Source organism: Phocoena phocoena, chromosome 15 (genome assembly GCF_963924675.1).
Source record: "Phocoena phocoena chromosome 15, mPhoPho1.1, whole genome shotgun sequence".
Classification (NCBI taxonomy): Eukaryota; Metazoa; Chordata; class Mammalia; order Artiodactyla; family Phocoenidae; genus Phocoena; species Phocoena phocoena.
The window spans coordinates 20,781,705-20,805,771 of record NC_089233.1 but is presented as its reverse complement, the minus strand read 5'-3'; the positions used below and the strand labels follow the sequence as shown (position 1 = coordinate 20,805,771).

At 44.8% G+C, this 24,067-nt stretch overlaps 1 protein-coding gene across 2 annotated transcripts in view; it reads right to left on the bottom strand.

The window, feature by feature from the left end:
* Positions 1 to 12,818: 12,818 nt before the first annotated feature.
* The window catches only part of USP31 (ubiquitin specific peptidase 31), a 69,126-nt gene continuing 57,877 nt past the window's right edge, over positions 12,819 to 24,067 (bottom strand). For both annotated transcript variants that reach the window (XM_065891922.1, XM_065891924.1), the window contains 4 exons: positions 23,443 to 23,668; positions 18,002 to 18,160; positions 16,292 to 16,444; positions 12,819 to 14,380 (listed from right to left, as the gene is read on the bottom strand). In XM_065891922.1, the coding sequence (XP_065747994.1) occupies positions 12,819 to 14,380; positions 16,292 to 16,444; positions 18,002 to 18,160; positions 23,443 to 23,668 (2,100 nt within the window). The remainder of the gene's footprint in view (positions 14,381 to 16,291; positions 16,445 to 18,001; positions 18,161 to 23,442; positions 23,669 to 24,067) is intronic.

Below are 24,067 nucleotides of genomic sequence, written 5' to 3'. Positions count from 1 at the left end.
ATATAAGCAATATCCTATGATATTTATCTTTCTCTGACTTACTTCACTCAGTATGACAATATCTGGGTGCATCCCTGTTGCTGCAAGTGACATTATTTCATTCTTTTTAGGGGGTAAGGAGGGGGAGGGATAAATTGGGAGATGGGGATTGACACATAGACACTACTATATATAAAATAGATAACTAATAAGGACCTACTGTATAGCACAGGGAATTCCACTCGACACTCTGTAATGGCCTATATGGGAAAAGAATCTAAAAAAGAGTGGATATATGTACATGTATAACTGAATCACTTTGCTGTACACCTGAGACTAACACAACATTGTAAGTCAACTATACTCCAATAAAAATTAAAAAAAAAAAAAGAATTTCAGAGACTGAGGAGTGTTATGAAAATACAACAGGGAAATGAAATAAAGAATGACTGCAGAACTCTATTTATAATAGCCAGGACATGGAAGCAACCTAAGTGTCCATCAACAGATGAACAGATAAAGAAGATGTGGCACATATATACAATGGAATATTACTCAGCCATAAAAAGAAATGAAATTGAGTTATTTGTAGTGAGGTGGATGGACCTAAAGACTGTCATACAGAATGAAGTAAGTCAGAAAGAGAAAAACAAATACCATGTGTTAACACATATATATGGAATCTAAAAAAAAATGGTTCTGAAGAAACTAGGGGCAGGACAGGAATAAAGATGCAGACATAGAGGGCTTCCCTGGTGGCACAGTGGTTTAAGAGTCCGCCTGCCAGTGCAGGGGACACGGGTTCGAGCCCGGGTCCAGGAAGATCCCACATGTCGCAGAGCAACTAAGCCCATGTGCCACAACTACTGGGCCTGTGCTCTACAGCCCGCGAGCCACAACTACTGAGGCCTGCGTGCCACAACTACGGAAGCCCGCGTGCCTAGAGCCCGTGCTCTGCAACGGGGGAGGCCACTGCAATGAGAAGCCCACGCACCGCAACAAGGAGTAGCCCCCAATCACTGCAACTGGAGAAAGCCCACCCACAGCAACGAGGACCCAACACAGCCAAAAAAAAATCTTTGAAAAAGAAAAAGATGCAGACGTAGAGAATGGACTTGAGGACACGGGGAGGGGGAAGGGTAAGCCGGGACAAAGTGAGAGAGTGGCATGGACATATATACATTACCAAATGTAAAATAGCTAGCTAGTGGGAAGCAGCCGCATAGCACAGGGAGATCAGCTCAGTGCTTTGTGACCACCTAGAGGGGTGGGATAGGGAGGGTGGGAGGATGATGCAAGAGGGAGGGGATATGGGGATATATGTATACATATAGCTGATTCACTTGGTTATACAGCAGAAACTAACACAACATGGTAAAGCAATTATACTCCAATAAAGATGTTAAACAACAACAACAAAAAGAGTGACTGCAGAGCCGGGCAACGACTCTGGATATGGGGGTCCAGAGAGGATGTCCTGGGGTTCCATTTGAGATGAGAAAGGACCTGCCACATGAACATGCAGGGGAAGAGCATTCCGGGCAGAAGAAACAGCAAGTGCAAGGCCCTGTGGTCAAGACACTCAGGTGGCTTCTGTGCCTGCAGTGAAGGAGAGCGACATAAGATGGGGTTGGAGAAGGGGGCAGATTTATTTAAGAGGCTGAGGCAGAAGCCCAGTCAAGATACTACAGAGCCTTGGACTCGACTTGGGTGTCATCAGTGGAAAGAAAGAAAAGTGGGGAGGACATAATTGTGGAAGTAGGCTTGGACAGGGCTTGCAAATGGATCAGATGTAAGGATGGGGGCTGAGAGGAAAAGCAGAGTCAAGGATGGATCCCTGGCTTCTGGACTGAGCGACTAGAGTGGATGGTGATGCCACTTACTGAGCCCTAGAAGGGGATGGAAAAATGGATCAGAAGCAATACTTAAAGAGTTAATGGCTGAAAACTTTCCCAAGACTGATTCATGAAGTGCAGGATAGAAACAAACAAAACAATAACCCCACACTAGGCCCATCATAATGAAACTGATGGAAAACAAAGAGAGGCATCTTCAAAGCATTTAGAAAAATAAAATAAAACACCTTCAAAGGAACTGACTTATCAACAGAAATAATAAAAAGCAAAAGACCATGGAATGAAAATGAAAGAAAATAATTTGCAACCTAGAATTCTATTCCCAGTGAAAATACCCTTCAAAGGCAAAATAAAGACATTTCCAGTCACCTAAAAACTAAGAGAATGCATCATTAGCACGGGCTTGAAAAAGAAACACTAAAGGGAATTCTTCAGGAAGAAGGAAAATGATCACAGAGGAAATACTGAAATGCAGGAAGGAATGCAGAGCAATGGAAAGTAAATATCTTGTAAAAAAGTAAAAAAAATCTTGTAAAAAATATCTTATAAAAAAGTAAAAAAATCCATATGAATATTGACTTCTAACATTAATAATAATAATTTAGTTATGACATCTAACATTAATAATAATAATGTTAGTTACATGAGTTATATATACAGTCATCCCTCAGTATCATGGGAGATTGGTTCCAGGACCCCCCGCACCCCGTGAAGACCAAAATCCAAGGATGCTCGAGTCCAAGGATGGCGTAGTACAGTTGGCCCATATCCATGGGTTCTGCATACGTGGATTCAACCACCTGTGATACGGAACCTGCAGATAGGGAGGGCCGACTGTATATGTATGTTAAATACACATAGAATTCGAATACACGACAAACAGCAAATGGCAGAAAGGGTATAATGGAATTAAAGTGTTCTAAGACTCTGAAGGGGTAAAAAATTACTAGTTTTTCTTAGACTCCTATAAATCAAGAATGCATGTTGAAATCACAAGGATAACCATTGAAAGAAGAGGAAAAGAATGAATAACAAACAGAGGCGAAAAACTGGAATTTAAAAAAATGACTGATCTAAAAGAAAGAAGAGAAAAAGAAATATAAAACAGGTGGGATAAATATTAAAGAAACAGTGAGATAGTATTATAGATGAAACTAAATACATTAGTGATTATATAAAATGTAAATAAACCAAGCACCCCAATTAAGCCTCCCAACGATCATATAGATACAATTAGACACACGGAACAGGTGAAGAATTTGAGGCACAGAGAAGTTAAGTAACCTGTCCAAGGTTGCCCAGCTAGGAAGTCATGGTACCAGGATTCGAACCTAGCAACCTGCCCTCAGGGCCTCTGTCCACCTAACACTGCTTTAGGTCAGCCCTTCCACCGGGCTCTACCCAGATTCCTGCAACAAGTTCCTAACCAGGGCTCGCTGGTGCCACATCGTTGCCATGGTGACCATGCTACGTCACAAACTGGATCTCATCTCTCTCCCAAATTAAAATCTCTTCCTGGAGTCTCATTTACCTCAGGACAAATGTGTAAGGTCAAAAAGGGTCCTTCCAGATGAAGCCTCTGCCAACCTCCCTCTCCCTTCATCCACTACGCCCTGCCTTCCTGCCCTACGTTCCAGGAAGATTGGACTCCTGGGGTTTCCAGAAAGTACAAGCAGTTTCCCCAGCCTGGAATGTATGAGTCATGCTCCAATGCCCCCTCCTCTGTAGAGCTCCCAGGAAGGTCAGGGTCAGCCCCACCTCCCCATCCCCGAAGCCCTTTCTCTGTGCCACACACTGTGCTGAATGCTTTACAGGAATCATTCCCATTTAACCCTCACAGCTCCATGATGCAAGTACCATCATTCTTTATCTTCTAGATAGGAAGGCAGAAAGGCTAAGTGGATTACCCAAGCAAATCCATTAATCCAGGTAGTAAATATTTACTTAGTAACTATCGTGGGCCTGGCACTCTCCTAGGTGGTGGGAAGAGAGCAGCAAGCTGAACAAACAGCCCTGTCCTCCTGTGAGCATATATACCATAGGTGTGTAGTATACACTGCATATATATTGTATAGATACTGTGGTTGTTGGTACTAAGTGATATGAAGAAAATGAAGTAGGGAGGAGGGAGAGAATGTGAAGCTGGCTGCAGTGTTTTTTTAAAAGGTGGCCAGGGGAGGCCTGAGACGCTGACATCTGAGCAAAGACACAGGAGAGATAAGGGAATGAGCCATGTGGCATCTCAGAGACAAGGTTTCTGAGCAGAACAGCTGGAAGTGGCTGCCGGTGGGGTGGGAGATGCCTCAAGGGAGGAGCAGTGAGTGAAAGGCATGGGCAGCACACACTGAAATCCTCGTTATCTACCAACCAACCCGGCCCCTGACTAGACAGCGAGCCCCGCGGAGCATGGTCCTATCTCCAGACAGGAGGCATTGCTAAACGAAGAAACTTGGACTTTAATTCTGAATAAGACAGTTAAAGGGGCACCTTCCCCAACACAACCTTCTATGGATTTGGAACCCTGAGGCCGGCGCTGACCATCCTTGGGCCACACTGCGCCGTTCTCCACACTGCGCCGTTCTCCACCCTACGCCTTCCCTCCCCCACTCTCCGAAGGAATCCGACGCTGCGTCCCTATGTCTTGGGTACAGGATCTGTACACTGTGGGCCTCCATGAAATCTTTCTAAACAAAGGAAAGGTACAGAAGGAGAGCCTGCCAGCGTCAGGGAGGCCTGATTCTAACGCTGGTTTCGCTCACATTGTCTTCCCACTTTCTTGAAGAAAAACGGAGTTGTTATAAATCCAAAGAGCAAATCAAATTAATGTCACACCCCTGCACGCTCTAAGAAACAGGGTGCAAGGCTGATGGGTTTTGCGGCATTGTGCAAAAACCTATCCCTCTGGGAGAGGACAGCCCTGGTCCTCTGTGTGGCAAATGTTGGCAGGGGGTGAGAAACATGGCTAAGGCCAGGCCAAGTCAAGACTGAATTCCAGAGGGTTCTACAAGAGGAAGAGAGAGGGGACCTCTACCGGATGACCCCTGTGGAGACGCCTGAGACACAGAACAGAGCCACAAAATGAAACACCACAACATCCACCTGGGAGAGTCCAGGAGCCACCTGGGAAAGACAGAGAGGATCCTGGGGGCTGGGGGGCAAAGGGACGGCAGCAGGCTTCAAGGCACACCCTGTGGAGTGACAGTGGCCTGGAATCACTCGCAGGACCCACGGCAAGGGGCTTTATCAGGCCTTTGCTTCTTCCAGGAAGACCGACAGAGGGAAACGTGTGCAGGGAGATACTGCTCGTTCAAATATTTGAAAGTCATCTTCCGAACTCTAAGGAGACAGGGTGATCCTTCAATACCTGCCTAAAAATTAAATCTACGTATTTTATGGCACGTGAACACTTTCAGACATAAATGACGCCTCCCGAATGATCAGTGTACTACATGGTGACATTCTTTAATACAATCTGAAGCACAGTTTTACTACTTAAAACGAGAGAGGTTTATAGTGCTGTACCTCGGGTTTTATGCCATATGGTTCACACTCATCCTGGGTTCAGAACAGCCTCCCTGCCCCAACCCTGAACCGTAACACTGTGCTGTAGGAAAATAAGATCTGTCCTGTGATCTGTATTCAATTTTTAGGAAAAATGATGGCTGGTGGTACTTATCAAAACTGAAACCCATGCTCACTTTTAATGCTCCTCAACTCGTATTTAATAAGCACTTCCACAGAGGCTAAGAACTTGGAGGCTGGACTTCTAAAATACCTCTGATAATGGTGGTCTCTAGTGCCCCCAAGTGGTCATAAGTGATGTGACATCCTCAATAGGGATTCCCGTCCTGAGAGGCGGTAAATTTTTGCCACCTGGAAATTTTTATCAGAACAGGATGGTTGAAAACGAAGATATCAGGGGCAACAGAGGGCCCAGAAAAGAATGGTTCCTTTTATACTATTTCCTCCCATCATAAAAATTTGGTAGAAGAGGGAAATAATACAAAGCCCATTGGAATTGAGTTAGAATGTGAGTTCTTGTCCAGTTCCATGGCCCAGGACAAATAGCATCTTGGAGAAAATGGCTATATTAATCCTTGGTTGTGAAAATTAAATAAGCACGGATGTGATTTTTTTGCTTTAAAATTTTACTTACAGAGTATCTGTATGTATCCTTCTGTAACTTGTTTTCACTTTACAAGTATCTGCTTAATTTCCAAGGTTAATTAACACCAAGAATATAGAGGTTGGCAAGGGGGAGAAAGAGGAATATGGCTTGAAGAGGGCATCATGTAATAAATTTATTATATTTTGTTACATTTTCCACTTTTCTCTTAATTCCAACTGTATACTATATAATCAACTGCTGTTCCAGAAATAAAACGTTTTAAACATAAAAATATAAATTCTGCTTCTTAAAAGTGCATACACTTTGAATAATAAAACATACAAATAAATAACAGAAGTCAGTGACACATCTCATGCACTTGTTCTAAAATAATTTAAAATGTATGATACACTTTGTTTCCAGCCTCAAGGAAAGACATCTTGCCTTCCATATTACTGTACAACTAAAGAAAATTATACACAAATCACTATGAATGGTGCATGAACACCACCAAAGCATTTTGTATACAGTGATATGACATGCAGCTTTTAAGACAACTATAGAAATTCCAGTGTAAAAACTTAAGAGTTCAATCAAGAAACTATTTTTGTAATGGGGCTTGAATTCAATTTTAACCAGTGGTGAGAGGCACAGTTGGTGAGCAAAACTATAGGGAACATAAATGCATATTTAAAAAGCCTACAAAGGGAACTTCAGCTTCAGAAACACTGCCTTCCCCATTTGGTATAATGACACCTCACCGTTTAGAATAGCACCTAGGAAATTTCATATTGCGTTTTCACCATTACAACAGGTATCACTGCTCCAGGCGGCCCTTCTAAAGGAGCATTTCCAACTTGGATTTTTATTTATATATTATTCCTTGAAATGTTGAAAACACCAGGTAAATTCTTTTTTTTGTAGGCAGCAACATGCTCAACAGGAAGAAACCACCTGAGAAGCATAGCAGCTTATTTTGAAGATGTTGTAGTGCATTCAGCTCACCACAGATTAAAATTAAATTTCATTTGCCTCCACAGGTAACATGTACTGCCAAATTTTTGGATGAGTATTATTTGATTTTTTAATTACATGAAAAAATACCGAGGGTTACCTGAAAAAAGACCCCAAATAAAATGCTTCACATTCATTTTTAAACTAAAAAAAAAAAAAATTCCTGAAACTACATTCTGGATAGTAGAGAGTGAGCTAAAGAGGAAATTGGGCAGCAGCCTAGGGTTTGCTACTATAATTACTACAAGGTGACAATCGGTCTATCAAAATCAGGGACAGGTTTTTCAAAGCCACTGAAGGCTTTACTTCAGCATTTTCTAACTCAGAGTGACCGCCCTGCTCCCCCAAGGGTCTGGCCCTGCTGCGGCATCCAGGGGGAAGGGCTCTGGGAAGGAGGCAAACCCATGGGGCACTCTGCCTGCTTCAGCAAACTAAGGACCACCGGTTCCCACCAGACGGCCAGTGCTGAGGCACACACAAAGCTCCAAGCTCCTCACATCAGAAAGGCCCCCCTGATTTCAAACAGGAGGTTGATCAGTAGCTCTCAATCTCTTTTTTTTTCTTTTCTCTCCAAAGCAACAGAGAAGTCTGAGTCACTCCTGAGTACTTCATACGGCAGTGATTCTCGCCATAGTTCTCAGCAAAGGAAGGGTGTATCACAGTGGTTCTCAATTCTGACTGCAAATTAGAAGTATCTCGGAGCTTTCAATATAAATATGGTAATTCCTGGGACCCGCCCCTACACTAAGTATATCAAAAGCTTGGGAGTGGGACCCAGGCATTTTTAAAAGTTCCCTAGAAGAGTCTAGTGAACACTGGCTATCAGAATCTCAGACGAGTCATTCAGAAGAGGCTTGACAGAATCCTGGGGAGAGTACGCGTGGGAGATTTGAAAAAGCCTCCCCAGTCTGCTATGGATCTCCCTTCTCCCCCAGATTGGGACACACGGGTCTCAGACGAATGTGAGATGGCTCTAGAACCTACCCCACTGTCAATGCTACTGTAAACGCCACAGCTTAGTCTCATTGTGACCAGCAACTGGGAAGCTCCAAAGCTTTCCAGAACAGCTCAGGTCTCCACAAAAGTGTTTTAAAATTGTTAGCAGTTTTAGAAGCCACATTCTTCCCTTGTGACCACAATGGAACCCTAGAAGATATAAAAAATTATAGAAAATGGCAGGTTATTTTTAGAACAAAATACTTTAGGAAAGTCTTCAGGCTAAATACAGTATATAAACCAGTGAGTGTTCAACATACCCATTTCCACTCCTGCTGGCACCATACTTATTTTACATATAATTTTGCCAATGATCAAAAAAAAAGAAAAAGAAAAATCAGCAAAGAGAAACACGTGCAAAGCAAGAAATCACATTCATGTTCTTTGATACTGATTAAGCCACATTTTAAAAATTACAAATTCAAAAACAGAGCTCCATAATCTAAGAATTGTGTTGTGTGGGTTTTTTTTTTTTAAACTTACGTTGAGTGTTAAATAGTCTGTATTTTTTATTAGTTGCTTGCATAGGCAGGAAGAGCATGCTTTCTGGGTTAGGTGGAGGCCATGCAAAATTATTTTCATTATCTGGGGGAAAAATGTTTGGTCGTGCTTAAAATGCAGCTGCAAAAACACTTTGGGAGTTGATCAAAAGGCAGTATGAGACGGAGTGTTCATTTAAATAAAAGCATGGGGTTCCCCCCCAAAATATGTGGTCAGGTTTAGCAACAACATACCCTTCGTGAAATTGCAGACAGACAGCCTGTACAGTAACAGCTATTTTTTGTGTTTACGTTCATGTTTATGATATAGGCACTGGTTTGTCAGCAAGTTTTGCTCTTCTCAATTCCAAATAATACAAAGTTCAACACACCTCACAGAATACGTTTTATTGAAACTGTGCTTATGGTTTGCATACTATCTCAAAAATCCAACCCGGAAACACTAATTATCTTTGCATCCAATAATTATGATAACCTACACAGGAAACAGTACCTTCAGCTGTTCAGTAATTTGTCAGAATGAAATTTAACGTCGGATGTCAATCTACTTTTTAAAGCATGTTTATTTGAAAAAAGTGAGCTTTGTTCACAGCTCTTCTCTGTTCCTTTTTTCCTAAAGGCTGCCACCTGTTTCCTTCACGTTCTGCTCCTGTTTTTTCATGACAGGTACTTTAGAGGGATGACAATTTCTCTCCCCACCCACCCTCCAAAATCCCCACATCCATCTCATACCAATGCGGATGACCGAATTCTAATGAAAAGTGACTCTGTAATGGATTTCCATATCCCTAAGTAGTAGAGACAGCACAGTCTGAAAAAGAGGATGTGACAATAAAATGTCTCCAAAGATGAAGAAGGCCACTTTTGGTTTCCAGAACAGAACAGACTTGTTCACGAGGCCCACAGGCTCAGCTGATCACCAGGATCCACTTGATCTTTCTGCTCGGGAGGACTGTCGCTCCATCTAGGACATCACTGGCATCCCCTGGTTCATCAGCTGTGCTCCCAGGGCTCCTCAGCTACAGCAAACTCTCGAAGCTCTCAGCTTGCCTTTACAAGCAAAGCAGGCCCTCAACGAATGTTTGCAGAATGAATAAATGAATGAATGAATGACGAAAGAATGATTACAGAAGAGGTCAGAGAAGCCTCACAGACATTAACAATATTTTACCATGTCACAAATACTCCCACATTTCTATTGGTCCAGAGGAGCATTACTTACTTTCAGTTAGGCTGCTTTTAGGATAAGAAAATACAAAGAAGGTGGGAGACGGTCTTGAGATGATATGAGCTTAACAGTTTCTTTGTGCTTCCACATTATATAAGGGATTACAAAGGCAAGGTGTAGGGCTGTCCTACGGAATGATACAGACTCAGTGCACTCGATGTTTATAGAAAAAGAAATCAAGAATAAAGTTTTTTAAAAGCAAACAAACATTACAGATGCAACGCTACTGTTGGTGATTATTTTGTGCCTACCAGGAAATGACTACTCTAATCAGGCCCACCTGGTTGTCAACCAGGAACCCAGGTCTACCATCCTCAGCTGGTGATTTTTAACCCCAAAACACATACAAGCTCATTGTACCAAACATCACTGGGAAAAGAAAAAACAAAACACCAAGTCACTAACTCTACCAAAGAACTGAACTGAACCAAGTAATAATTTTCCCATAGGGTACTTCACACCACAAAGAGCACCTCCAAACTTTGGGGCAAAATATCCTTTTCCGTGGCTTAAAGGTTGTAACCTAATAATTAAGAATGAAGTTTTCATTGTTTACCAAGCACAGAAATATAATAGCCTAAAGATGCCTAAACAGTGCCATAATACTTCCTGATTTTTTTTCCATTTAAATCTGAAACAAGAACTAAACTCCACAGACATAAGTTTATAGATACGGAAAATTTATTTCTAGATCCCATGGAAATTTAATGGAGTTCGTAGAGTTGTTGTGTTTTTTCTCTTAAAGACACTAGACATAACAGAAAATCCATTCCTGGAGGACTCAAAGAGTAAAAATACTTACCACCGTGAAAATTAAACTAGATTCTAATTAATGCTTAACTGTTTACAGCCCCCAAAAAAGTGTTATTAAAACACTCTGTGTAGTCAAACTATGATTCTAAGACTGTTTCAGAGCTTCAGATAGGAGAATTCAAACGAGATTTACCTATTAAAGAAAGATGAGAGTCAGACAAACACTCAATTCCGGATATTGACAACCCCACATTTGGTGCATCTTTTTAGGAAATAAAAGTGATACAGGAAAACTCGAAGTGGCTATACACGGATCAGGCTGTCAATGTGCCGTTGGACGCAACAGCAAGATCGAAGGCAGTCACAGCCCAGCAGGGGAGAGTAAGGCTGCTTTGGGAAACCAGACGTCTGTACGGTGAAACGAGGACACCAAGCAAAGTGGTGAGTCAGGATCGAGTGCAATGGGCGACAGGCTCACAGTAAGTGAATTTCACGGAGCACGAGTGTAACTCTCGCAAGGTTGAACGTGTAGGTCTTAAACACTGCAAGGGTCTGAAATTCCAGCGACCCTCAACATAAATGGCCTCCAGACCTGCAAGTTACCTGCTAATGCTCAAATTAGCAGCAAAATAAAGTTAAGTAACTTACTGGAAACATTTCCCAAGAGGTATTCACAGAAACGAAAGAAAAAAAAAAAAAACAGGGCAGTGCAGAATTCATAGCTATGCATGTAATATGTGTTATAGTCACTTCACACAGAGCAATACTGAAAAGGGAGATCATAAATGGATCTGTGCACAGGGTTCAGGAAGAACCTGAAGAGTCCATGACTTAAAAAAAAAGTTAATATGTAAAAGCATATAAACTTAGCATGCTATATTTCATGGCAAAGTGACAAATGCTATTCAAAGAGAATTGGAACTATGACTCTCTTGACATTTAAAAGAAGTGAAAAAGAAAAAAAAAGCACAAAATTCCAGAATACCTCCTAAAAGCCTGAAATTATATATATATATATATATATATATATATATATATATATAATTTTGCTTATCTTTGGATTTCTGTGAGGTTCCCTTTTTTTTCTAAACAAGAAATGCAACTTGCACTGACAATGCCAGATGGAACATGCTCCATCCTGCTTGTGAGTTTCTGGGTAAGAGATTAAATCTTCAGCACAAAGAAGAAATAAATGAGTTCCTGAAAAACAGTCACAACTAAGACTGACAGGCAGGACCAGAAGTGTGCATATAACACTTTGTCACACATCGTTCTAACATACCGTCACTAACTGCTGGCATTAGGCAACTTCTTTCCTCTCCAAATTACAAGATGAGGAAACAAAGGCATGCACACATGGTGCAGCATGGAGCTTTCAACTTCTAACGTGGAAAAAAGCAACAACAGAGAAGGAAAATGGCAGATTTATGCATCCAGTTTAGAATCCATTTTTTTTCTCCAGGACTCTTTCAAAGGTATTAACTGCTCTACTACACTTCAAAATCCCAATGACCTTAGCTCGCAAATTGACAAGGAAAAAAAAAATTTAGCTACTAGCGACTGGCTCTCCAGCTATCCAGTTTGCCACCTCTTAGGACATATCCCAAGGGTCAAGACAGCTTATGGTACAGACATCTTTGCAGATACGAAGGTGGTGAAGGACTTCATTTCTACCTCTAAAAACTTCTATCTGTGGCAGTAGGAGAAATGACAGCCACCCACAGGCCACCTTCTTCTTCGATCCTTTCACTGATGTGCGCACCCATCCTAGACTAGCTGAGTATATACCTGAGAAACATTAGTGTTAAAATATTGCCCTTTACAAAGACTGGTAGATGGGGCCAAAGTGCAGAAAGCAACAGTCTTCCCTCGGTTTGTTTCACTGTTAGTGTCACAGTTTTTAGAGCTTCTGGTGCCACACGCCAATCCGCACGCAGTGAGGACAAACTCCGCTCAGATGAAACCCCAGTCAAATAATTCATCCTTCTACAGAGCACACTAATGACAGCTTAACTGGTTCACAGGTTTCAAATCCCTAGTGTCCAACGAAAGTCATTAGAGTTCTCTAGAAAGAAATATGTACAATTGCTAAAGGGACCGTCCAGGGTATTGTCTGCAATTATTCCAGTTAACTTGGTATCAATGCTTTGCCTATGGCTGTTATTTGGTTCAATGGCAGAATAAGGCGATGCTTTTAACAATTTGCAATTGAATTCTACACACACACACACACACACACACACACACACACACACACACACACACGTACGTCAGGCACGTGACCCAAAAAATACAAAACAAAAGCATAGAGGGCTTTGGTGGGAGGGAAGGGGTTCTAAATAAATTAACATCTTTACAGATAAAACACTTGGATTGCAGAAATATCACTGAGGTTTTTGAGAAGGCCGTGCATTGGTTTGCATGCTAGAAGGTAACTTTTTTGAGGATTTCTCAGCAGACTGCCTGCAACCAGGAGACGAGGGCACTCCAGAATCTAGCTGGGAAGACTTGGATTTGCGAGCGGACAGCAGGGAATGTTTAGCAGAAGCAGGGTCCTTGGAGGCAAGCTGCTCTTTTCCAACTGCATTCACATTTGGCTGCTGGGAGCCTAGCGCCTGGGAGCCTTTCTCTGCCTTGTCATCCACTGCACTCTTAGAGACGGACTTGACTGAGCTCCCGCCCACCTTCTTGGACAACAAGGTTGTCTTGCCAAGATCCGTCGACCGCCGGGTTTCCTTCTGTCTCAAGGCTGACTTGAAGAAGGACAGCCCCTTGTCCTCCGACTTGCTGTCCCTCTTCAGACCGGCCTTCATGTTCATGCTGGGGGAGCGCAGGCTGGCCATGGAGGAGCTGCGGACGTGCTTTCCGTCCCCCCTGCCGTCCCCGGCTCTGGCCTGGCTCACGCGAGGAGAACTGGGTTTGGGGCTGGAGGTGACGCTGGCTCTGTCGGAAACCAGGCTTTGTCTGGAGCCCTCTCTGCTTAAGCTCCTGTCTGAAGTCCTGCTCTTCCCAGGAGGGAAGGGGCCCCTCGGGGCAGGGCCTGAGGCTTTTTTGGCGGATGAGGAGGAAGCACTGTCAGTGAGGGAAGAAGCTGACTTCTGCTTCTGGAGCGAAGGAGATGACACGGAGTCCTGGGATTTGGGGGAGGACTCCTTTGGGCGGGCAGGGGAGGAATGCCGTCCACTGGCCCTGGAAGAAGAATCGGCTTTGCTTCGGGAGCGGGAGGGCTTTACAGAAACTTTTACAGGAACAGGAGAAGAAGGGGATGTACTGGAAAGAGATGATTCCTGGCTGGCCAAGACTGGTCTCCCCTTCCGCAAGCTTCTGTTTGGCTCAGGAGCGCCTCTGGAGCCGGGGGATCTCCTGGCTGTGCTCTCCGATTTCTTTGCGAGGGAGTCTGGGTGGCTTGGAGGTTTCATCTCTTTGACTGGAGAGCTGTCTACAGAATCGCTCTGATCCACATAAGCAATCTGGTTATTGTTATCAAATGGACCTGATATGGGGGGCAATGGATCCCCTTGTACTGAGCTTTTGCTCTGTGTGTCTACAACACTGGAGTTCAACTTGCGGGTGTCTGACTCGTCTTTGAACACACCTTCCATGACAGCCAGAGGGGCCCGACCCACAGCCTTGTGCTCCCGTCGACTGTGACTATCGCTTGAGTCCTGATAACTGCTGGACAGGTTCCTCAAGCTACCAAAGCAAGAGATGGAAACCTTGTCGTCCACTGCTTCCCCGATCTTCTCCAAGGTGGAGGCGGAGGTGTGAATCGGAGAGTCCCCTGAGAAGCGGGAAGGGGAACTGGAACGCATCTGCAGCTTAGCAGACAGGGACCAGGAAGGTCTGATGCAATTTTCATTGACCGCCAAGGGGCTGGTGACAGAAGATCTGGATGACAAGCTCTGGCGCTGGACGCTTCTCACGAACGGTCGAGTTGAGAAACCTCCTGAATGCAGCAAAGAGAGTGGCGTTAAGCTAAACCTACCAAATGTCCTTACTAGGACATCCAGCTAAGACGGTAGGAAATCAGGGGGTCTGGGGTCAAGGAGTAGTCATGTGATTTTAACTCTTCGGAGCCCAGATCCTTTCCCTATGAAATATGGGCATTCTAACTTGAGGATCAGCAAACCACCTTCTTGCTCGACATCAGAGGTCAGCAGACTTTTCCTCTAAAGGCCCAGACAGGAAATATTTTAGGCTTTGTGGGCCAGCTGCTCAACTCTGCCACCCTAGTGCGAAAGCAGCCACAGGCAACAAACAAATGGGCGTGGCTGTGTTCCAATAAAACTTTTTTTTTTTACACAAATAAAGGCAGGGGCCATATTTGGCCTGTGGGCTATACTCTGCTGACCCTTGCTGTAACTCACAGAGCTACTATGAGAATTAAATAAAATCTTAAAAGTCCTGTGCCCAGCAAGGCACCTGGCACTGCACAGCTGCTCAATAAATGTGAGCTACTTCATTTACAGCTTCTTCACCCTATTAAGAACACTGGGGCCCACAGCAGTGCAGTCCTTGCCCAAGATCACACAGACAGAGGCAGAGCTAACACCAGAACCGCAACTCCTTCCCCCCAACTCAATGCCACAGGTAGGCGGGCCTGTAATCGTTGACTATGAAAGCAATCAGTGGAAAGCCTCCAAGGAAAATATTCATAATTAGAGCACTATACTCCTATTTTAAGTGACTTAAAACTTCCACAGAAAATATTCTAAATTAAATTCTCCACACACTTGATGCTGTAGCTGTGGTATTAATAAAACTCTGTCTGGATGAGATCCTAAGAGATAGGCCCTGTTCTGTGGGCACCACCCAGCACCACTGCATGGTGATGGTGCTGATATCGATTTCGCCAACTACACCGTTTAAAAACAGACTGGGGCCAAAGCATATCTAGGCTTACCGTTAAAACAACAGTGAATTCTAGGTTTAAAGGCTGTGCTGAAAATAACCTCTAAATAATAAACAAGCCAAGGTTCACTGGTCAGTTTTTCATAAAATGTCAGGAGCTACAGACAGGAGCTTCACAGTTACAGCCCAAGACTCTTTTTCTACAAAAAAAGAAGCAACAGCCAGAAGCAGGGGTAGAGCTGGAGCTGCGACAGAGCTCTCGTCTGCCCTTCCTCTTCCAGCCTCCTGAGCGCCACGAGGAGCGGCTACTGGACGTGATGGAACTGCTGACCACAGAATGAGGCCTGCTGGGGGATGAGTCACTGTCCTCGTTATAGAAGCTGAGCTCACTCTCCCCTGCTCCTCCCAGCTCTCAGGGCTCCGGCTGCCCGGCCCTCCCCACACCACCTGGGGTCCCCGTGAGAACCGAGGGCTGTTCCGCCACTACTCAAGCGGCAGCTGAAGGCAAAACACTGGAGCTCAATTTTTATCAGATTTTCAAAGCTTTTATACTGTGACTATCTTCAAAATTCCTAAAAACTACCTTTATGCAAAGGCAAGAGCTTTTGTTCTAGATGCTCTGCACCCACAAGGGCACACCACAGATCCCTCCAGGGGAGAGAGCGCAGTGGGAAGGCGAGAAGCTGAGCGAGTCAGGAGCCTCCACGCCAGGCCCCACACACCAGGCGGCCCTCGGCAAACCACAACCTCGCTGAGTCCCCTCACAGCTGCTCTGAAGATTTCAAACAGCGCTTTGAAAAAAAACATACATTACTGTACAGAGTTAAAGCCCCAGCCTCCACATTAGACCTTAAAAGTGGAAAACAACAGAGTGGAAGGAAAAAGTGCTAGGTCACAGAGGAAGAGCAAATGACCCTGTTATATAAAATGCTCCTCGACATGAGGGAGCCCGTGCTGTGTCCGTGAGTTGCCATTTTGGAAATCTGTCAGCGAAACCCAGACCCACCATCATCTTCACTCCTTTCCCCAGTCATCTCCACAGACTCAGACAGCGAGGCTAGGGAGGTGCGTCTGGAGGAAGCTGCAGAGGTCACGCTGGCCTGCTTGCTCCCCGGGAGACGGCTCACCCAGTGTTCACACAAGGAGGAACTTGTGGAGCCTGCAGGAAAGGAAGTGGGCGCCGAGGTCAGGCCAGAATCCTGCCTGTGCCACACACGCCCTCACCAAGGGCTGCTGCCCGGGCGGCGGGGGACCTCACCGCCAGGTCAGCACTAACTCCCAGGCCCACGCTGTGCCCGCTCGAACGTCGCCTGTTGGGATGAAAAGGACAGACGCTCACACAATGTTTGCAGTAATAAAATCCAAGTACAGGGATGGCTACTTCAGAACGCAAAGTCCGAGTCTTAGTGCTGGCAACAGAATGGAACAGATACAATCGTGCATATATTCATCTATTCTACAAACATTCATTAAGCACTACAGCCCAGGCACTGCTCTAAGCACCTGCAGGAACACTTCTGACAGAGAAGAAAGCAAGCGGCAGTGCGCTGTTATCTTCCTGGCCTGGGCGGTGGGGCCTTTAAATCATTTTCACAGTATTCATATGTAAACACACACACACATGCACACACAAGGCCACGTGCCACTGTGTCCTGTCTGTTCCAGGGAGGCCCTTAAATATATATTGGAGCAACAGAAACTGCTCTTGAAATGGAGAACATGAAGACACATGACTATCTAGAGTAGATCTCAAGAGGGTGTCATTTCTGAGCCTATCTCAGACTCTGGAAAGCACTGAGGGACGGCACTAGAGCCCTGGAGTTCCCGCTTTCTGGGAACTAAGAGCAGCTACGGACAGACGGCTGTACTGGGTGGGGTTTGACTCCAGCAGGGCTCACTCTGCTTCAGTGATGCTTCCTTTTAGCGGCTACCAACTTACCCCTCGCACGCTTCAAGGGGAGCAGGGATTAATAACTGATCACACACTGCCATGTCCCAATCCTCTGTCCTATTCTCTAAACTCCAACTCTGCATTAGGAAGCATTCGTCCCCCTGTTCGGACTGTGTGTGGCTGCATCAACGTCACGCGTGGTTACTGGTTCCAAGCACAACAAGCTAGATCCCATCAAACTAAATCCAAGCCATCTAATATTTTTATAGCCTCCCCTAACAGAATAGGCCAATCTTAGTGGAAAAAAGAACAATTTCTAATGGTGCTTTACCCTTTACAAAAGGCTTTAATGCACATTTACCTAATCTGTTTCACACAACGACCCCACGAGGCAGGTAGGATCAGTACACCCATATTACAGATGACACATATGTGGCTCGGGTGGGACATGCTCGAAGATAACCCGACCAAAATGTGGCAAGGCCAAGTCTCAGCTCTATTTCCAGTCCCTCGACTCTGAGAGCACTGGGCTGCGCTGCTTCTTAGCTCCCTCACTCGTTTATTTACTCCGTAAGGAAACACCACGAGCGCGCTTTGAGCCAGGCTCCACTCCACCTCCATGGGAACTCCTGGTTCACAGCTGCTGGCACATTCCACCCCCATTTCCTTTAACTGCAACCATTCTGGTTTCCAGATTAAATGCAAACCTGAGAATTAATCTGATCCAACCAACAGAATCACGAGACCTCCTGGAGAAGTTCTCTGGACCATCAACTACAACCTTCTGCTCTCAAGACAAACCACCCAAGAGTAGAGTGGCCTTACCTGCCACCGAGCTGTTGGCCGACCATGACGGTATAGCTGTCCGCCTCTGGTAGAAGAGGATGTACGCCGTCTGCGTGCAGACCTCGTCTTCCGACAGCTGCTGCACGTCACTGTCGTCGAAGCAGTACCAGAGGCCGTCCACGGAGTTCTTGCAGTATGCTGCCAAAAAGAGCCCACCAGCGATCAGCACCAGGGCGGCCGCAATGGCCACTCCACTTGACCCACAGACACCATGTCTCTGGCTCATATAATTAATTCAAGAACTTTTTAAGGCTGCAGATAGTAATACAGAAAGAGGTAAGAAATCCACATTCTAAATCACACTCAGGCAAAATGCTTCAAGAAATTCCAAACTATTCCAAATGGATGAAATTCTATTTAATTTTAGAAAACACAATCTACTTCTTTAAACCAGTGGATTTCAACCAGAGATGATTTTGCCCCAGGGGACACATTTTTGACTGTCACAACTGGGGGTGGGGGCGTGGGGAGGGTAGGGTGCTAGTGCAATCTAGTGGGTAGAGACCAGGGGCGCCACTACACATCCCACCATGCGCGGGACAGTCCCCACAATACAGAATTACCCAGCAAAAATGTTACTGTACCAGTATGGAGAAACCCTGTTTCAAGCATGTTGTAACAGTTTAGTGCTTCTTAGAGTCAGAAAACAACAGAACTAGAAATGATGATATTAATGAGAGCAGTAGCTAACATTTGTTTAGCACTTATTATGTGCATCTCATTTGATCCTATGAAATTTGTTCTATTATCATTGCCATTTTACAGAGGCTCAAAAAGATTAACCAGCTTGCCCAAGGTCATGCAGCTGGTGAAGGGCAGGGGCCAGCTCATTACAGGATTATCTAGTCCCTGAGCTTAAAGCTTTACCCCACCCTGCCTCCCTCAGAGGCAGCACAAACGATGCCTGATGGAAGGCCCCTGGCAAACTGAGAACACTGGAGCTCATGAATGCATGCGGCCTTCCCTCCAGTCCAAACTCTAAGCTGAGATAAAAATAAAGAGCACTCAAGTACCAGCAAGGACATGGCTTAGTGTTCATGGAGCCACATCAGCCTGTTAATCGATCAAGGAGTGTGATACGCTTGATCCAGAAAGGTACACTCTTACAATTCTTTCTAAAAAGACCCATTTATTGGGGTGAAAATAAACGAGTGCTAGAATATTTAGCTGAACGCTGGAACAGGCTCAGTAGGGCCCCGGGGGCAGGACATGTAAGGTCCCGAGTGGCACCAGGAGTGACTCCCTCGATAGGCCACAACCACTTTGCTAAGTATGGACTCCTAGGAGACGAAAGGGACCCGGAAGAGGAAGGGCTATACTTCTGCTCTTCTTTTTCCCGAAAAAGAAGAGCAGAGGAAGAACCTATGACTGTAGGGAGGAAAGTCACCTGCAGCTGTGGACTCACTGGAACCAGACGGCAGAGAAAGGGAGACACAAGCAGCAAATGGAGCTGGTAAAACAGCAACTGCTTGGTCAGTGGTGTCATCAGGCTTGCTGGATGAACGACCCAGCTGGTGAGGGGCTGCTATTCGCGAGTGGGAGTGGGAGGTCTGTAAGGGGGAACACGCCCGAGAGGAGGTGACAGAGCAGCCTGTACCAGCTTCAGTACGTTTCTCCTCAGGATGGTCTGTCCTCCGTCACAGTGTGGAAACTAAGGCAGCACAGGGACTCATGAATGGGTCAATGACGTATTTATAAAATAGTTCTATGTGCTTTTCTTCCCAGCGCTATTTTCTGAAGTATTTCCTAGACCAGTGCCACTCAAATTGTGGCTCACAGACTGGTGCCAGTCCATGAGATAAGCACCACAACGAGGTAAGCATTTAAAAACATTCATAGCAATCTGATAATGTGTGATACTTTTATTGTGTTTTTGCAAAAGTACTGGTTCATGAAGGATTGGACATTTTAAAAAAAGGTTTAAGAAATGTTTTAAAAGGTTCCTCAACACAGATGGTTTGAGAAGCACTGTTCTAGACTCCTTACGCAAGTCAGCCACACATGTACCATGTAATTATAGTTAGAACCAGAGCAAAATAAAAGAACACATTAAAATAAACACTCCAAATGAAAGCTTAAAAACAAGATATCTTTAACTCAACAATGCTGAGGTACTTAAAATGTTCTCATCAGAAAAGCAGCCGTATGGCCTAAGCACGGGAAAGGGATAACAACGCAGAAGATATCCGAGCCCCTCGTCGGTAACAGGCCCCAGGAGGCAGGCACGAGCACTTCTGCCTCCCTCACATTGTCGCCAGGTTTGAATAAGGTTACCCACCTAAGGTCACAGAGCTAGGAATACGTGTCTAGCTTCTAACCCATACTCCTCTCACTAATTTGTACTGCCTCCAAGGCAGTTATGGGTTTCCGGGCACTTTCCAGAGTCTATGCTATACAAAGAGCAACATAACAGGCGAAAATCTGGCACTGTCCGATTTTCCTCAACAATTTCTTGCTAGAAACCACACAACGTGCTCACCCATATTTTCCTGAGAAACACTGTTATACACAGGAGATTCTTTACCAAAGCTGAAGCTACATGAACACCAACCAGTGATGCTGGCAAAGGCATTACTTCACCAGCTAATTAGTGAAATTAAATTCCCTCTAAGTCCCTTTCAATTCTCAGAGTCCCTGAGTATATAACTCTGTGACTCAGTATCGAAGAATGCAGATATGACCAGGAATGCCACAAAAGCAAAAATCCAACTAGACACATAACACTTATTATACAAGTGGCCCCCCAAAATATAAATATAACATATGTAAGACACAAAATACAGTATTAAAATTTGGCTTAAACCAAAACACGAGGTAAAACATACTTAAGCATTTCATTAATATTAACTTTGTCTTCTACGGACTTTTCAATAGATCCTCTGTCCCCTTTTTCTCCTTCAAGTACTTCTGAGGGCAAGTAGAGGCCATCCAAACGGCTCCACTACGAGATACACTCCAGGTCGGGATCATTCCTCTCACAAGTGACTGCTGCCGGCAGCGTACTGAAAGAACTAGAACTAAATGGGTTTCGAGAACAAAAGATTGTTGTGTCCAGTCACACTCCACGTCCCCTGTCTCCTAAGGAAGAGCAGGTTGAGAGAGTAACTGTGCTGGGCCAAGGAGGGGGGGTCTGGGGCCCGAGAGGCTCCTTCACCGTGTTGCAGGGGTCTCAGGGTTAACTGCCGGGGAACAGTCTGAGAGAGACTGAAACACCAACTGGCAGAGCCTACCCCCCTCTACCTCCCCCTACCTTTATGAATCACTAGCACCCTGGGGTCTTGCTGCAGAAACCACTGAACTGCAGAAACAAAAAGTCCCAGAGAAGTGTTCATGCCAAATAGGCTGAGTGAGAAGGACGCAGAAATCCGAGTCCTGGCCACCTATACAGTAGGAGGACCCTCACATCAAGTCCCCCGACATACAGATGTCCAGGCAAGAAGCCCCCAAATCTACCTGCCTCCCCAGCATGCATGAATGCCCTTAACCCAATAATTCCATTTCTGAGACTCAATCTCAAGGAAATACAGAATTAAAGTACAGAAAAGGTGACTACACACAAATATGTCCATCAGTTATCTTCAAAGTTAAAAACCAGAAACAATGTATGTGTTCAACAATGGGGAATGGTTATATCACATTAGAGTTCCATCAACTGAATATTCTTTGGTCATTAAAAATAATATTTATAAAAATTAAGCATCTGTTGGGACTTCCCTGGTGGCACAGTGGTTAAGAATCCACCTGCCAATACAGGGGACACAGATTCAAGCCCTGGTCCGGGAAGATCCCACATACCGTGGAGCAGCTAGGCCCGTTCGCCACAACTACTAAGCCTGCGCGCTAAAGCCCATGAGCCACAACTACTGAGCCCACATGCCACACTACTGAAGCCCGTGCGCCTAGAGCCCGTGCTCCGCAACAAGACAAGCCACCACAATAGAAGCTCGTGCACTGCAATGAAGAGTAACCCCTGCTCGCCACAACTAGAGAAAGCCCGCGCAGCAACGAAGACCCAATGCAGCCAAAAATAAAATAAAAATGAAAACAAATAAATTTATTTAAAAAGAAAATTAAGCATCTGCCCCATTAGCCCATAAGGGCCTCATGTGTAGGCAGCAGGTTACTAATCCCAATAGCTTCTCCTGACCCTCCAGAAGGAGGCTGCTCTGACCACTCTCTCTTCCAGCCCCTGCTCTGTTCACACTTCAACCACAGAACCTAATACACATCCTGCTCTTTCATTTGAAGTGTACCTACACCGCCTCAACCACTTGATTACACTCTTGGAAGACAGAGGTCGAGATCTTTTCATTTCCAGTGTGTCTCTGATGTGACACAGATCAGTGCAAGCAAGACGTAGAGGAGGTGTTCCATAAAGGTTCACCTGAACAGAGCATTGGACATTTAAAAAAAAGGCCAATCAGGCCGATCACAACAGTATAAAATAATGGCCAGAACGTACAGAAAAACACTGGAAGGAAACACCACATATCAAAATGTCACCTACATACAATGGGATATTATCAGCCTTAAAAAGAGGAAATTCTGACAGACGATGCAAAGTGGGTGAATCTTGACTGCATTATGCTAAGTGAAATAAGCCAGACACAAAAGGACAAATACTGTATGATTCCACTTACACGTGGTACCTAGAGCAGTCAGATTCATAGAAAGAATGGGGGCTGCCAGGGGATGGGCGAGGAGTAAACAGGAAGTTACTGTTTAAAGGATGCAGAGTTTCAATTTGGGAAGATGAAAGAAACTCTGGAGATGGACAGTGGTGATGGTTGCACAAAGATACGAATGTACTTAATGACACTGAACCATATGGTTAAAAATGGTTAAAACGGTAAATTCTGTTGTGTATATTTTACCACAGTTTCTAAAAATGTTACCATTTTTTGAGCACTAATCTCATGGGTTATTTCTGAGTGATAATCTCGTGGGCTGATGGCACTGTTCCGTCTGTCTCTCTCTAGTCTCTAAATTTCATATGATGAGCACTATTGCTTTGACAAATGAGAAAGTAAATTTAACCATACAGCAAAAAGAAAACCCCTTCCAAGTCATTCTAAAGACACTATAAAAGTGGTTCACAACCGCTCCAAATAAAAGAGATGTTAGGTCCTCAAGGAAGCAGAGCAAAACTTTAAACGGGGCATGCAGGTAAGGTCAAGAAAGCAAGTCCAGGGTGAGCCAGACGATGTCACCCATCTGCACACACCATTCCCTGCTTGGGTCAGAGCCCGACCAGACGATCTAACTCAGGGCAGAGAACCAAAGGATGAAAACTGCCCTCATGGTTGGCACACTGCCTGCTGGAAGAGAAAGCGAGGTTCTAAAGCAAAGCAACCCTGTCACAAGCAAAACATGTCGGGAGGAATCGTCAGCACAGGCGCCCGGCCTCTCGCGCTGCAGACCTGTGTAGTGCCCCCCTTGCATGGTGCCGTGATGATTGCACACAGCATACAGGTCATAGATGTAGTCCTCAGGGTCCCGCCCGAGTCCGTAGGGCCGTCTCCATGGAGACCAATGGGATGGCAAACTCCAGCTGCTCTGGCTTCTCTTAACCACGTGAGGTGTCATGTCCAGGCCAGTCAGAGGGAACTTCACCATGTTCTGAAGTTTCATACGCTTGTCTCCTTCCTGTGACAAGAAGAAAAACAAGTTCTGATGATATTTTCGTGCAAGCAGATGGTAGATCAGTTTAGCGTGAAAGGCAGACCCTATCGACTGAAGTAGGGTTGAGTTACCTATCTGATGTCTCCAAAGACACATACAACACAGGGAAACAGATTAACAGTTTTATCTAACTGGAGGAACAGGTTTTAATACCACCAAAAATGGAACCAGCAATGATCTATATATAAGGGATAATGAGCCTTCATTGCCTTACCTGCTAAAGGGCTCATCCTGAAACCTCTGTCACGAAAGAGGCATGAAAAGTAATGGAATAACAACATATGTGAAGGGAAAGCACAGTGCTGGCACAGAACAGCCATTCACAGAACAGGGCCTCTTTCCTTCCCAACTCCTCTGACAAAT